This window comes from Haplochromis burtoni, unplaced genomic scaffold (genome assembly GCF_018398535.1).
Source record: "Haplochromis burtoni strain Fernald_Lab_line unplaced genomic scaffold, NCSU_Asbu1 Contig_328, whole genome shotgun sequence".
Lineage (NCBI taxonomy): Eukaryota > Metazoa > Chordata > Actinopteri > Cichliformes > Cichlidae > Haplochromis > Haplochromis burtoni.
In genome coordinates, this window is record NW_024582689.1 from 275,595 (window position 1) to 291,040 (window position 15,446).

At 40.1% G+C, this 15,446-nt stretch overlaps 2 protein-coding genes across 4 annotated transcripts in view; one reads left to right on the plus strand and one right to left on the minus strand.

Annotated features, from left to right (window-relative positions):
* Positions 1–9,593, plus strand: part of acsl1a (acyl-CoA synthetase long chain family member 1a) — an 18,532-nt gene extending 8,939 nt beyond the window's left edge. For 2 of the 3 annotated variants that reach the window (XM_005942020.2, XM_042228514.1), the window contains exons 2-21: positions 1,017–1,229; positions 1,676–1,790; positions 1,872–1,936; positions 2,035–2,136; positions 2,758–2,857; positions 2,988–3,163; positions 3,788–3,820; positions 4,035–4,086; positions 4,198–4,271; positions 5,008–5,085; positions 5,481–5,615; positions 5,718–5,852; positions 6,085–6,180; positions 6,268–6,340; positions 6,432–6,520; positions 7,208–7,324; positions 7,413–7,556; positions 7,667–7,768; positions 7,865–7,936; positions 8,307–9,593. In XM_005942020.2, the coding sequence (XP_005942082.1) occupies positions 1,035–1,229; positions 1,676–1,790; positions 1,872–1,936; positions 2,035–2,136; positions 2,758–2,857; positions 2,988–3,163; positions 3,788–3,820; positions 4,035–4,086; positions 4,198–4,271; positions 5,008–5,085; positions 5,481–5,615; positions 5,718–5,852; positions 6,085–6,180; positions 6,268–6,340; positions 6,432–6,520; positions 7,208–7,324; positions 7,413–7,556; positions 7,667–7,768; positions 7,865–7,936; positions 8,307–8,447 (2,094 nt within the window). In that variant the 5' untranslated portion in view covers positions 1,017–1,034 and the 3' untranslated portion in view covers positions 8,448–9,593. Of the gene's footprint in view, positions 1–1,016; positions 1,230–1,675; positions 1,791–1,871; positions 1,937–2,034; positions 2,137–2,757; positions 2,858–2,987; positions 3,164–3,787; positions 3,821–4,034; positions 4,087–4,197; positions 4,272–4,879; positions 4,958–5,007; positions 5,086–5,480; positions 5,616–5,717; positions 5,853–6,084; positions 6,181–6,267; positions 6,341–6,431; positions 6,521–7,207; positions 7,325–7,412; positions 7,557–7,666; positions 7,769–7,864; positions 7,937–8,306 lie in introns of all 3 variants that reach the window. The other variant, XM_005942023.2, reaches the window with a different exon arrangement.
* Positions 9,594–9,712: 119 nt separating this feature from the next.
* Positions 9,713–15,017, minus strand: primpol (primase and polymerase (DNA-directed)). The gene is made up of 14 exons (XM_005942024.3): positions 14,817–15,017; positions 13,411–13,695; positions 13,235–13,329; positions 12,994–13,132; positions 12,048–12,195; positions 11,883–11,964; positions 11,680–11,789; positions 11,408–11,570; positions 11,222–11,319; positions 10,966–11,052; positions 10,648–10,756; positions 10,488–10,564; positions 10,342–10,388; positions 9,713–10,266 (listed from the first exon to the last, which is right to left on the minus strand). Exons 2-14 carry the CDS (start codon positions 13,582–13,584, stop codon positions 10,030–10,032), a joined length of 1,566 nt encoding a protein of 521 aa, XP_005942086.1. The 5' UTR covers positions 13,585–13,695; positions 14,817–15,017; the 3' UTR covers positions 9,713–10,029.
* Positions 15,018–15,446: the final 429 nt, after the last annotated feature.

The following is a 15,446-nucleotide window of genomic DNA, read 5'->3' on the forward strand; positions in this document are numbered from 1 at the left end:
ATATATAAATCTTGATGTTTTAAACACAAACGTAATTATTTTCATTTTCCAGTCTTCAGTATTCACATTCACTGAAAGAAATATTCACATTTACATCCAATGTTTGACTCATTGTAAGTCTGGTACTCAGATTTTTAAACCACAGAAGAAGAAAAAAAAACACAGTTGCAGTGAAGAGTTGGTTCATTACTGAATCACTGAGCTGTGCTGCTGCTCAATCTCTGCGGTGAGCCTCGGATGATTCACTCTTAGTTTATCCTTGAAGCTTTTATTTTGCGCAGTACGTTTTTGTGTTAACGCGTCAGTTTGCCAGAAATAGGTGTTTGTGTCAGAGAAAAGTGAAAGCTGTAGACGTGATATAGTCCTTTTAAAAACATTTGGCTTTTGAGATAGTGTTACAGCAGTTTTACAGCAAATTTTAATGTCAAACCTGAGATCACTAGGCTGGGTCGGGATTCATGTGTAGCTAACAGAAGGTTTATAGGGTAAATCATGCCTGTTTTTTAAGCTGATGCTTTAGTTTTATAGAGTACATTTCTGTATGTGTTCCTGTTGTAATGTGAAGGTCAGAATGTATTATTAAAACAATGGTTTAGCCTGGTTTGTTTGATTCCTTATAGCCTCAGAAAAGAGTCTGGCCCTTTAAACATGTTGCATGATGAGAAATGATAGATATTACCCTGGAGCCTACAGGTGGATGGCAGGGTGGTGTAGGTTGGAAAAGCACTAACGTGTCTGAGGGACAGATGGCAGATTTCTTTACAGCTAAAACAAACCACAAAACCAGGGCCTGTGTTTCGAACATGATGTGAGAAAAGTGAGGCCATGAAACTGTTCAGTTTGAGTGGCCAGCATCAAGTAGCTTCAGGCTCTTTACAGAATTTCACTAAATGGAAAAAGTTCCTATTACAGTCATATTATGTGCTAAATATTTCACTTCTCCACACAAGTCTCTGAGCTAAATTAAAACTAAAACTTGAGACCAATGACATTTATTGTTTTCTGTTTTTCTGCAGGTTCACTGCAAAACGACCATGCAGGCTCAGGAGGTCCTGAGACAGCTGCGGATTCCCGAGCTGGATGACTTTCGGCAGTACGTCCGAGGCTTTCCCACCAACGCCCTCATGGGTATGGGTGCCTTCGCGGCCATCACCACCTACTGGTTTGCCACCCGTCCAAAAGCCCTCAAACCACCCTGTGATCTTGGACTGCAGTCAGTGGAGTTACCAGTGAGTGATCTCTTTTTTTTTTTTTTTTTTTTTTTTTCTCCAGTTAAACTCTCTGGATTTAGGTTTCGGTTTTACGGTCATATTTGTTAGTGGAATTTCCGAGGTTTGATCCCTTTTACAGTGACGCTGGGCAAAAAGCACTGAACAGTTGACTTAATTCACTGTTAATGGATTTTCTCCACAAACTCAATCACAGCTGGCGTTAGTGTCAGTTTTAGGAGTTACAAGCCATGACTTCATCACTTCCTGTTACATTAAAAGTACTAAAATGTTTTTCACACAGTCACTGTTGGTGCTGCTGATGAACGGGGCCTCATTGAATGTTGTTTTATTATTTCAGGGTGCACAATATTGTCACTTGTAGCCCAGTCTTTGCATTGGAGCTCATGAGTAGATAAACGTGTTAAGGGATCATGGCGAGTTTGCTGAACTCTGTTTCCTTGCAGGGTGGTGAGCGTGCGAGAAGATCGGTGTTGTGCGAAGACGGCTCTTACCTGACTCACTACTACGACGATGCACGCACGTTATACGAGGTGTTCCTACGAGGGCTCAGAGTATCAAGTCAGTGTCTCTCTTGTACTTGCTAAATGTGAGAAATCCCCAAAGACGCTGATGTTGGATAAACGTTTCTTTCTTTTGCAGATAATGGACCTTGTCTAGGATCGAGGAAACCAAACCAGCCATATGAATGGCAGACTTATAAAGAGGTTAGATGGGCACCACGGACATGCCAGTGTGGGATTTTTACAACCATCAAAGTGGGAATTTATTTTAAAAACTGGATTTAATTTTATTTTTTGCACAGGTAATAGATAGAGGAGAATGCATCGGCTCCGCCCTCCTTCACAGAGGACACTCTCACACAGGAGACAAATTCATCGGCATCTTCTCTCAGAACAGACCAGAGGTAAAACTTACGTCATCCTCTCATGTTATCCTACGGTGTTTCTGTTATCACTAACCACAAGCTAACTGCATTCCTGTGTTACAAGGGCAGATTAAAAGGGTAAATATATACTGCGGACACTCCTCTTTAACTGAGGAGATATTTGTTTGGTAATTTCATAGTAGATCAGCAGTTTCTGAAATACTGAGATCAGCCCGTCTAGTACTAACAACCATTTCATGCTCAGTCATGATGCTCATGTTGAACTTGAGTAGGTCATCTTGACCATGTCTGTAGGCATAAAAGCAGGTTGCTACCCTGTAATTTGCTGATTTACATTAATGAGCAGCTGAACAGGTGATCCTTGCAAAGTGTCTGGTTTAGTGTAGACACACTCCACACTTCTGATGGGAGACCTGGTAGAAAGAGTTAGGTAATGACTAATTCATCCATCTGACATAAATACTGTTTGAAGCTGTTATATTGTTAGTCAAAAGGTGTATCAGATATTGAACTCTTTCCAAATTTTCCATTAAGATCTCTGTGACATAAATGATTCTTGTAGCATTACCAAGTTGTTTATTGTTCTTTTTCCTTTTTTTCCACGGCTGAACTCAAATGAATGATACTGTTTCTGTGCAGTGGACCATTACAGAGCTCGCCTGTTACACGTACTCCTTGGTGGCTGTCCCGCTGTATGACACACTCGGCGCTGAAGCCATTGACTACATTATTGATAGAGGTATAACAAAAGGGCACCATCTCACACTAACCACATATCGCCTGCAGCACTGTCAGAGTGCTTTATAAATCAAGGGCCGTGACGATGGAAGATTAAATTAATGGTTCGCTTGGCGCCGTCTGTTTCACAGCCGACATCTCAACGGTGATCTGTGATGTCCCTGAAAAGGCCCGGATGATTCTGGATTGTGTCAGCGGAAAAGCACGAGCGGTGAAGATGATTATTCTCATCGAGGCGTTTGACAGCGACCTGGTGACCCGCGCAAAGGAGAACGGCATCGAGATCCTGAGTTTAAAGGAGCTAGAGGTGAGAATAAGAATCGGATTTGTCATTTTTGAGTTTCACAAATGTTCATTCTTGATGTGCAGAGCAAATTGTGTCATCTTCTGTGTTATGTCTGCACTATAGAGAGTACTCCCCAGAAAGTTGATTCTGTTCATCTTGACGTAGATTGTCACTAGGAGGAACGTTTCGTCACTCATCCAAGTGACTTCTTCAGTCCCAGCTGACTGCAGGTTTCTTCAACCTTATAAACAGTACATAATGGCATAATGCTCTTTGATTAATTCTTATGATCATTTTCATATTATTGATCAAGAAACTGACCTCACAGCCGATTCTTCAACAGTGGTGCTATTTTCAGTCATTATGCAAATATACTGTTTATAAGGTTGAAGAAACCTGCAGTCAGCTGAGACTGAGTAATGCCTTACCAGGATGATTAAGCATGCATCAAGACACTGTTGAATAGAACTGTAATTTTGTTGCATGCATGTAAAAATGACTGTGAAGGCGACTCTGGTTCGAATATTTCAGTCTGTTTCTGTTTGTGTTTTTGAAACCATCCAGCCGTGTTCGAGCTAAGTAGAAATCAGACCCTTATCAGGACTTCCTGCAGATGTACTAATTTTTGTACATTTTTGTTTCCAGGCCTTGGGTAAAGCTAACCTCAAGCAACCAGTGGTGAGTAGGAACAGCACGCCATCTTTATCTGATCTACTGACAACATGAGTTTTTTTAAAGGCTCTTCTTTTAGACTAAATTACTCCAGTGAGAGTCATTGGTGAAACTTCGATGAATTTGCTTGATCAACTGGTCTCCATCTTAAAAAAAAAAAAAAAAAAAAAAAAAGTATTTTAAATGTAATAGACGTATCAGTGTTGCTCTGTGATTACAGCCTCCCAAACCAAATGACCAGGCTCTTATCTGCTTTACCTCTGGAACAACAGGTGAGTACGGGGTTGTTATTGCGTTAACATTTCAGAAATGTTATGTTTTTATGTTATATATCATCATAATTGTTTTTTATTGTGTTTGTTTTGCTTAAACTTTACTTTCAGGATACCCAAAAGGTGCAATGATTTCTCATGAAAACGTAGTCTGCAACACTGGCGCTTTCATTAAATTGACCAAGGTAAACAAACCCACCCACCGGCACTCTAATATTTTCAATTGGTTGATCTCACTGAAACCTTTCCAAACAATAATAACTCAGAGGCTCTGGGTGGCCTTCAGGTTGTCATCAGACTGTAAGAAATCATGTATCCTCTTTTTTTTTTTTTCTGTACTCGTTTAAAGTTGCGATAATTGAACATCAAAGATGAGACAGAAAGGCAACACCTGATTTTAAAAAAAAAAAAAAAAAAAAAGGAAGCATAAAGTCTCAGTTCTTAATTAAGTTAAATGGCGTTTTGAAGTACACAAGCTGTTGTATATGTAAAGGTAGATTATAGAAAAACAAACCATGTCATTGAATTTATTTGCTAAATGTAATAAAAAAGCCAAAATCTTCATCCATCTTTGTAGAAGCTGATTCGGCACAGTTCAATCAAACATTTTCTTTTGTTCTCATATGTTTTTTTTTTTCTACGTCAGATGGAAAAAAACATGAAGCTGACTCATGGCTCTAATATCCCTGTCTGGCCCCTGTTGCCTCTCCTTGATTCCTCTTTGTATTTTCCTCTGTCCGTCTGTCTTGCTCCCTCGTCTGTCCCGTCCTGTGTGGTCTCGTCCGTCGTCTAGGAAACACTGAAGCCCACAAGTAAAGATGTGCTCATCTCCTTCCTGCCTTTGGCCCATATGTTTGAGCGTGTAGTGGAGGTAAAGTACAGAGTGCTTCACCTGCATGTGTTTTGTGTGTTCCTCTGCAGGTAAACTGCATGCTGAACGCCAATGACATTCACGTATCCTATCTCCCTCTAGCTCACATGTTTGAGAGGGTTGTGGAGGTATGTTGCTTACCTTAAGATGCACAATGAATTTATTAGTGGAGGTAATATTTAGGAGTCAGCAGAGAAGGACTGCTAGTATAATGTTTGTGAGACATGAGATGTGAGACCCCTTAATGCCTAGCGTATAGTATTTGATACATGTGTTTTTGAGTTCTATCAGCAGTGTGAATTATACAGTTAAAGGTTTAAAATTTGTGCACTCCTTCATGTTTTCCACAGTTGTCCAGTAGGTCAGATTAGAGTCTTTGGCAGACCGATTCTGGCCCTTGTGCCTTACATGTGACACCCCCGCCTTAGTGTGTTTAAATGCAGCATTAGTGCCCTCGTGTGGTCAAAATATCATTTTTAATTTGTCAAAGTTGGAATGAGCAGCATCTTTTCCCCTCCATCAGTGTGTCGTACTCGTCCACGGGGCTCGAATCGGCTACTTCCAAGGGGACATTCGACTCTTGATGGATGATCTGAAAACACTCCAGCCAACAGTTTTCCCTGTTGTCCCCCGCCTCCTCAACCGCATGTTTGACAAGGTCAGTTTATGCTGTTTATGTGCTTTTGTGGTCAGAAGTGCCGTTTCTCTGGTCTGCTGCTTTGCACGAAACACGATTTGGATATTTCTCATTGCTCTGCAGGTTTTTGGTCAAGCCAACACGCCACTGAAAAGATGGCTGCTTGATTTTGCCTTCAGAAGGAAAGAGGCGGAGCTTAAAAATGGAGTGGTCCGAAAAGACAGCATGTGGGACACACTCATCTTCAAGAAAGTGCAGGTAAACACGAAACACTTTAAAGCACTTGGAGATGTTACGTGCCACCTAACAATCTTTCAAAGAGCACGTACACTAAAGAGGAACAAAGACACAAAATGGATAAACACGCCCACACATTTGACCTTTTCGTCAAAATTATTTTGTTAAATGAATCTGCAGCGGTTTTTGTGTTGCATAATAAATTAGTTTTGAGTTGACATTTTGGAGCTTTCATGTTTGTTTTGCACTGTAGGCGAGCCTCGGCGGCCGTGTGAGACTCATGATTACAGGAGCAGCCCCGGTATCCCCGACCATCCTGACTTTCCTGAGAGCTGCTCTCGGCTGTCAGGTGAGCCACATTCACAGTCATCTCATCTGTAATTTTTTTTAATACTTTGTTTATGAATATCATTAATAACGTAAACGTTTTCCACAGTTTTATGAAGGTTACGGTCAGACTGAATGCACAGCTGGCTGTACCATGTCGATGCCTGGGGACTGGTCAGCAGGTAAAGTATAAGACTTTCACTAAATTTTGCAATTTGTAGACACAGTGATGCTTGTAAGAATGAAACGACACTATGACTGCTCTGTCATCAGGTCACGTTGGGCCTCCTCTGCCCTGCAATGCTGTTAAACTGGTGGATGTGGCAGAAATGAATTATCTGGCAGCCAATGGAGAGGGAGAGGTGAGGAATAGGATTCGTCGAATGCATACGGCCATTACGGAGACTTGCAGTCAGTTTTCACACAACCATACATCCCTGTAGAAAAAAAGTACTGCTTACTGCTTCTATAGGAATTAAGAGCAGCCAGGTGGTGATATACAACTGATCATCAGAAGGGTGTGAGCACCTCTGTGACACACAGCATAATTTAAAAAAGCAGATTTCTAGAGGCCAAAACTGAATTTATTGTTTTAATAACATAAACTTTGTGCAACAGGATCCAGATTTTTTTTTTCTTTTTAAAAAAGAAAAAGAAACAAAAACGCGACACAGAATTTAAATGCAAAACTATTATAAACATATTAAAGAACCACAATATGTATTTAAGTGACACATTTCTTCTATAAAACTAACATGGAAATTGTATTATTTTGAAACTAGCCTCAGTGTCCTGAGGTTTACATTATCCTCATACATTTTTAATTCAATATTCTACCACATAATTAGAAGCTTGCCTTAGATACAACAAAAGGAAACCCTTTAAAGGAGAGGCTGTCCTTTAACATTTGAAATCAATGTTGGCTTCAAACGGGGACGTGAGCGAGAAACTATTTGTAAAAACAAAATGTAGCGGGGTTGATAAAAAACAAAATAAAAACAAGAACAACAAACCAAACAGCTTCTTATTTATAATCTCGGTTGTTGTAGGTGTGCGTCAAAGGACCAAATGTATTCCAGGGATACCTGAAAGATCCTGACAGAACAGCTGAGGCTATTGATAAGGATGGATGGCTGCACACTGGTGACATTGGGAAATGGCTTCCTGTGAGTAAAACGGGCTGAGTGGTGATGCGAATGGTGATGATCACTGTGCATAAACCTATACTTACATTGCTCTTGTGGTTCCCTGCAGAATGGCACTCTGAAGGTTATTGACAGAAAGAAACACATTTTTAAGCTGGCACAGGGAGAGTACATCGCCCCGGAGAAAATTGAAACCATCTATGTTCGCAGCGACCCCGTGGCCCAGGTGTTTGTTCATGGTGACAGCTTACAGGTAAGGCTTAAATCTCAGACTTTTTTTTTTTTTTTTTTTTTTTTTTAAATCTACACAAATAGTCTGTTTGAAGCATTTGATTCTCATCTGGTCCATGTTGTGTTTTAAAGGCATGCCTGGTGGGGATAGTGGTGCCCGATCCTGACTTCTTACCTATTTGGGCCAAGAAAAAAGGGTTTGAAGGCTCTTACTCTGAGCTGTGTGACAACAAGGTCCGATTTATTACTATCAGCAATCTGAACATGGACTCTCACTCTGTATGCCTGTGTAACATCTTCTGACCTTTTTTTTTTTGCTTTTGCTTTTAGGATGTGAAGAAGGCAATTCTGGAGGACATCTTGAATTTGGGCAAAGAAACAGGACTCAAGTCTTTTGAACAGGTGACTGGTCCTGTCTAACTTCAAGCACAGCCAGTGCTTCCCACAAAAAGACTTCATTTGAACTGAATGTCCACTGAAGTAAATTTGGAAAATAATTTTAGTTTTTCCACTCAAGGAAAATATTGCCAGGAAATTAATGGTGCACAATCACTTTGGTTTTATTTTGAAAGATCCAAACATGTCACTGTGACTGTGCTAATCTCTCATCTTTTTTTACATGAAAAAGCACGAGTGGGTCTCTTTCTGGTTTCAGTGCAAGATTTACACTTCAGAGACCCAGAATTTTGCAATATATGCATCCTTAAAAATTATTTGCAGCAATACTTAAGTCAATGTTTGCTCTGTCATTTATCTTTTTTCCCCTCTGCAGGTGAGGGACATTGTGTTACATCCCGAGATGTTCTCTATCCAGAACGGTCTGCTGACTCCAACCCTGAAAGCCAAGAGGACTGAGCTTCGGAGCCACTTCAGAGAACAGATCGATGAACTCTATGCCAAAATTAAGATGTAAGCCAAGTTCAAGGAGTATTATAGGGAAGCCGTTCAGAGACAGCCAGAACCAAACAGTGTGCTGAGGGAATCCGTCTCACTTTCTCTGCAAGTGACAATCTTAACAGTTATATGGGGGAAAAGCTTTCAGGATAATTGGATAATGAATTTTAAAAGTGCATTTTATACCCACTTTGATCAATAATCACACAGATCCATTATCCTAGCTAACACTGGCTAACTGGCAAAGAGATCCGCAGAACCCGCACCAAGTTTCTTGTGTAGTTTATCCAAGAATAAGGGTTAAAATGGCACAGAGGAAGTTTGACTTCTGCTTTTATGTATGACAACTTCACGGTCAGAAAGGTGAATCCTGAAAACATTTCTGCTAGTTTTATTCGTGAGAGCAACAAGAGAAAATCTTTGAAAATACTTCTACAACAGTGACAGATATTAACTATTTATATGCCATGACATTTCATGCTTTGGTTATCTATTTAAGGGGATATTTAATATCATCTTTTTGTAAATAGTGTATCTGCTGGAAAATTTGTGTACAGGGTACCATGCCAGATACTCTGTAGCTTCCCTGCATTCCCATATTTCTCAGTGCTGCCGGCTGAAGGACTTTGATGAGGTTTTTGGTTAACAGCCTTCTGAAAATCATGTTGGTTCACAGATTTTGGGCTTTTGTTTTTGGTGTTATTTTTAAATGTTGCATGTAACATATTCACTGTTGCTTTCTAAATGCCTGACATTGCATTGCCAAAAGCTGAGGAATGAAGCTGCACAACCATCGTTTGTATATTCTGCAAGTATTTGGGGTAAAAATAGTAACAGTGATTTTTATCGTTGATCAAACAGTTTCCATGTCCTTTGCAAAATCAGCAGTCTTCATTTCAGCCATTTGAAAAAAAGTTTGTTTGTTTTTTGTGAATGCCGGTTTTCTGACTGATGAATGATCGTGATGTACATCCAATCGTGTCAAAGACCTCTTAACAGCACAAGCTGTACTGTTTAGTTGGGTTTTTTTTTAATGACTTGTGATCTCAAAAAGGGAGAACGGTCCAGTTTTGTGCTATAATGGAAAGTGTATCTGTCAAATGTACCAAATAAACACAACGTGGTCGTGCAGTTGTTAGCACTGTCACCTCATAGCAAAAAGGTCCTCCATGCTGCCATTCGGTGTGGTATTTGTGTGTGTTCTGTCCAGGTACTTCCAGGGAGTGTTTATAACATTAGCAGGAGCAGTGAAGGCAGCCTGGGGATGGTGGAGAAGATGACCTCAAACAGAAACTTGGTCAAATATTTAATCTAGTGTGGTCTGCGGTGCTGATCTGATCACATACCCAAACCATCTCAGCTGGCTCCTTTGAATGCAGCAGAGCAGCAGCTGTGCTATGTTACAGTTCATGTTCAGTTTAAACTTGAGCAGGCAATCAAGGATCTCCACTTGAGCAGAAGCACAAACACCTGCAGCTATGTACAAACCAGGGGCGTCTCCACGGCACATGTAATAAAGTATTTATTACATGTTTTCGCAACGTTTAAAGTGCTGCCAGCGTCTTTAATGCAATACTGCAAAAGAACACAAATCTCATGCTCTACTGGGAATCAAAATCAGCCATACAACTGAGCAGGAGCTGGTCTGAGATCTCTTCACTCTTCTCTTCAAAATCGTCTAGACTCTCCAAATAGTCCCGATCATCCCGTTCATCTCCCCACACATCAGATTTCTCCTCCTCTGTGTGAGTTGTGCTCTGTGGGCCCATGGGTTTATGTTCCTGGCTGCTTTCAATGTTGCCAGCATCGTCCATGAGGTACACCTGGTCCTCCTCATCCTGTAAGAAACAGAAGACGTGATTACCGACTGATGCATGTTAAAGCTAAAACACTGTTAAAATAAATGAACTAACCAGCGTCAAGACGTAGCTGATACAGATCTCTTGTGGCAGTGGGTAACCTGTAACAGGGACATGATGTTACCTCACAGTCAGATCATGTTTCCTTGAATTATTTCAACTACAAGTCAGTATGGCAGCTCTTTCGGATCGTGACATACTCGAGGACCTGAAGTTCCTGCATTCAGGATCGTGGCACTTTTGGTACCACACATCCTCTTTCAGATCCACAACGATCCTGCAGAGGGTGACAGAGCCAAATCAGAAAGCGTAAGAACACTCGACCATCTTCAGAAGATGAAGGAAACAAACTGCACTCACATGATGTTGTTGCTTTTGTGAAACCGCCCCACGTTTTCACACCAGCGGTATTTGGCGATGTCATAAACGAGAAGTTGCTCTGCGGCAAAGTAGTTCCATCGTCTTAAGCCTGTCAAAATTTATGAGATCATAAACGTCAGGTAGGACGATCGATGTGAACTGCCACACTTTTCTTTTCAGGAAGAAAAAAAAAAACCCGGTAATATCTAAATGTTTCACTCGGCTGGATGTCACGTCAGAAAACCACAATTTTAGGGCAGATGAACTCTACAGACTGAAATATTTCACGAGCAAATGTTTTCACTGCATAATACTTACTTCCTTGTATCCCATCCTTTCTAACCACCGTTAATACAAAGTTGTCCACTTCTTGGTGAGGGGATGACAGGAAGCCAGAAAGTGCACCTGTCGGTAATATATGGGAAAAAGTTTCACGAGTCAAATCATTTCACACTGAGGTTTTTGAGGTGAAACCAACAATAACATTTATGCCATAAACTGACTACATGCAGGAATACTTCACATATGTATATGCAGAAGATTAAGAAAAACTCTGGTCTCGGTTCAGCATTACCTGAGTCTGAATCTGACCCTTGTTGGGACTTAGATGGGGAGATTTTGGGCTCACTTGATTCTGGGACATCCCATGTAAGAATCCTCTGACCTGTGAAGCTGATACACGGGAGGAGAGATTATGTGTGGCCCTTTTTAAAAAAAGATCACAGCACACAGGAATCTGAGCTGTTTGTGCCCAATGTACCTCACGTTACACACTAAGGAGGCCAAGAAAATGCTTTCCTCCAAAGAAGTTCCCTTCTCAGGTTTGGCAATACACTGGTTATCTTCTGCCACAGTGAACGCAGCATTCTTCCCCGCTTTAGACGACTTGTACAGGCGGAAATTTCTGTTCTTTGTATAGACACCTGTGTGTTGAAATAAAAAGCCATGGTACGTGAAGGGAAATTGTGTAAATGCATATCTTTACACATAAAAAAAGGACATAATAATTTTTAAAAATCTGATTTCCCTCACCAAGATCCACAAAGAGAGAGTCTCGACCATCTTTGTTTTTCACCCGGAGGAAGCTGAGGTCTCTCCCTTCCTCTTTACGCCTCTTCATCTCTGGACTTGCTGCTTGAGTTCTACTCAGGGCAAATAAGTGCAAAATTTTAACCTTAAACACTGAGCACATAGAAATAAAAACATGCAGTTTTTACAGGTCTGGGAGAACAAACCGTGTTTCCACTCCATTATCAAGGTGGCTTCCATTTTTGGGTTTGTTCAGGACAGGCTGAAGAATTGCATGAATGAACCTCCCTACAAAATCCCAATCAGATGGAATATATGACTATTAAGCAGGTATTAACAGGCTGATGTTTTCCATGTAGGGCTGAACATACCAACATGAATGTTGTCTTTGAAAGCTGCTTGTTGAAGACAGAAGATGAGATGTCTGCTGAATTTCTCCTCAGTGCTGGAGTCCAGATTGAGGACATTTTTCGCAGAGCATTCAATCCCATAAACTTCCAATAACTTGTCACAGACGTACTGTCACCACACAAAGCAGAGAGGGGTAAACATATCAAATGTTTAGACAAGAACTTTTACTATTTCATGGAAAACATGAGCTCAGTTTGAATTAGATGGATGCTGAATGATGCTAAATCACATACTGCATCTATTAAAGCAGCATGGCTTCATAGTAGAAGAGTCTAGGTGCAGTCCAGACCTTTTTCAATGGGACAAAATTTATCTCCCAGAAGTCCAGCAGCTAGTCTTTTCAGTTCCCAGGCATTTGCAGACTGTTGTTTAAAAAAAGACGGGATGCCTTGCCCCACTTTTTTAAGACACGTTGCCATCAAATACAAAATGAGCTATTATTTTTCTTAAAATTATACATTTTCTTAGTTTAGGCACTTCATAGTTTTTCTGTGCTTAACTGTGAATAAAATGTGGGTCAAAGAGATTTGCAAATCTTTGCATTCTGTTTTTATTCACATTATACGCAGGGCCCCACCTTTTGTGGACTTTGTGCTGTATAAATGTTTCTCACTAGTCAGACGTCAGGGTCCAGAAGCAAGTTATAACCATTTCTTTTCACAGGTTCATTTTCATTATTACATTTCATTATTAGCGGTAAAATAAACTACTACTTCAAGAATTTCAAATCAGGTTTATTTGTATATATTTCCAGTTGACAACAACAGCAGTCATTTCAAGGCTCACTATGAAAATACTACAGTCTATCTAAATCCATTCATAATTTATGTCTAAAAGTGTGTGAATCAAGCTGCTTTATTAAACTCCTTTGAACAGGAAGTAGTAAAACAGAAAAATGGACCCCACCTGGATAAGCAAAGACACCATAGTTTTCCCATCAGATCCTTTGTTTGAAGGTTTGTGGAACTCCAAGTCCAAGTAGAGCTTACAGACAGCTCCCTCTGGTATCACCTCATAACAGTGCATCAAAGACTGGGTGTAAGTCCTGGAAAAATAACCAGAATCAACAGCTGAACATCAATTTTGTTACTGAACACAAAAGGAGCTGCATCTGAAGCGAGTAGTAACTGATATATATTAATATTACCTGTAGTAAAACCACAGCTCACTGTAACTGGTAACCAGGTAAATCCTTTGACCCATGGACTCCTTTTCTTTTTCAAGTGCAAAAACATGCACAGCCTTGAGAATGAAAGGCACAAAATTCAGCAACTTTCCCTCCACATACAGTATGGAAACATTAAAGTAGAAGGTCTTGTGTACCTCTTTGCAGCTCTGAGCGAAGCTGATAGCCATGGATTGACGAGGGAAGAGTTTCCAAACAGACGAAGGCTGGCAGGGCCACAGTCGAGGCTTGTAAGGTGTCGTCAGAGGATTTTTCTGGAACGACTGAGCGAGCTCCTCAACTTTCTTCAGTCGATCCCCCCACTTACTCATCTTCAAGTCCGTATTAACCTCCAATTAGCAAATTCTCTGTTATTCTCACTCAAGGACAGTTTCACTCAATGATCTTTAGTTATCCTGTCATTCTTCAACCTGAAATAAAAACTACATATGGCATATTGATTAGATACAGTTTAAGAATACTGTAACCTATACCCTGTGGACTTATAAACTGGCAACTCCGTGCTGGGTATATAAAAGCTGACAAGCTACAAGGCGTCGCCACAGCAGGTAGTGTGATTTGCTTAAGTTTTATGTCCTTTATGCCCGTCCTCATGCAGCCCCAATGGGATTTCTGTGTCTCCCACAGGAATAGGACAAGTGACAAAGTGATTGCATTAACCACATCTCAAACCTGCCAAGTACAGCAGCCAAGTAAGTAACAGTAACAGTAAGTAAAGATGAGACACAGCCCACATATTCAGTTACTGTACTGAAGTACAAATTTGAAAACATGAGTATCAGTTTTGACTCGTTCTCTCTGCTCAGTATTTTCCAGATCGATTACAATTTAAAACATCCTCAAAAAAACATCTGTCGAAGACATAAGACAAAGTCAGGTTAGACACCTTCTGCCACTGTATGCCTTCTATTTTTTATATTTTTTAACTGTTATCAGGCTCTGACCTTTTTTGTGCTGCTTTTATCTGATTATCAATTCAATAAAGACCTGGAACACTCAGATTGCATCCACATGGACAGCTCCCAAGTGAAAGGGTGTGTGTCCGTGGAAAAAACATAAAATAGCTTTTTTATATTTATTATAATATTCATGACATCCAAATGGGATGTGTTTCAGATCTAACTGTGACTAGCTTGTGTACTTTTCTTCAAATCTGGCAGCTGAGCCTTTGCAGTATGTAAAAATGGGCAAATATATTATATAGTAATAACAATTATATCCTGCTGCACATCTGCATGAGTCATTTTACTCTAAAAAGTCAAAAATCTGTTTCTGAAATGTCAAGTTTTTTGTTCTTTTTTACATGTAATGTTGTATTTTCCAAGTATGAGTACTTGTAAAGTACTCGTAAATACTTCTTCAGCCACTGTAATCTATCTACTGTACCACCTATTTGTCCACAGGCACAGACTGTTCACGTAGACGGTCTAAGTGAACAACAGTGAAACAGAGCTAATGTAACTGTAAGTTAGCTCGCATTAACTTTGAAGTGAGATCATGCTAAAGGTCACTAAGGTTTAAGGAGTTAATTAAATTGTTTTACCGTTGTGTTTATGTTCACCTAGTCTCTCGTCACTCGGTCAAGATGAGTGGTTACTACAGATGTAAACAGACGTGCGGAACATCACGTCTTGTTTTTCGTTTTTGGCGCGTCGGGAACCGGAATTGAGACTGTTTCCGGTTACAAGACCGTAGACAGCTGTTGGCAGCCAGAAAACAGCAGTTTTTCTGACCTTCACAGTTCGTTTTTTTAAAGTCTGAAGTGTTTATACATACAAAAACCCTTAATATTAAGTACTGTCGGTACCGTAAACACCAACAGCACAGGATTTACACTTCCTGGATTAAAACTGCGTTTTAACAAAATAAAAGTCTTGATTTGAACTATATTACAGCATTTCATACGTAATATAAAGGTATTTATTATTTTTGTCTTACATAATTTCCTCCCATCTGCCAAAATCATCTTTTAACTGTGATTCACGTGTTTTGGAAAACTGAGGACAGCCACTCAGTCACGTGGAATCAAGAAATCATATAAACCCAGCAATGTGGCTGAATTCAAACTAAAGAAAGAGAGTGGGCTAAAATTCATCCACAGTTACGTGAAAGACTCACTGCCAGTCGTCACAAATGTGTGGCATAACTAGTAATATATATATATATATATATA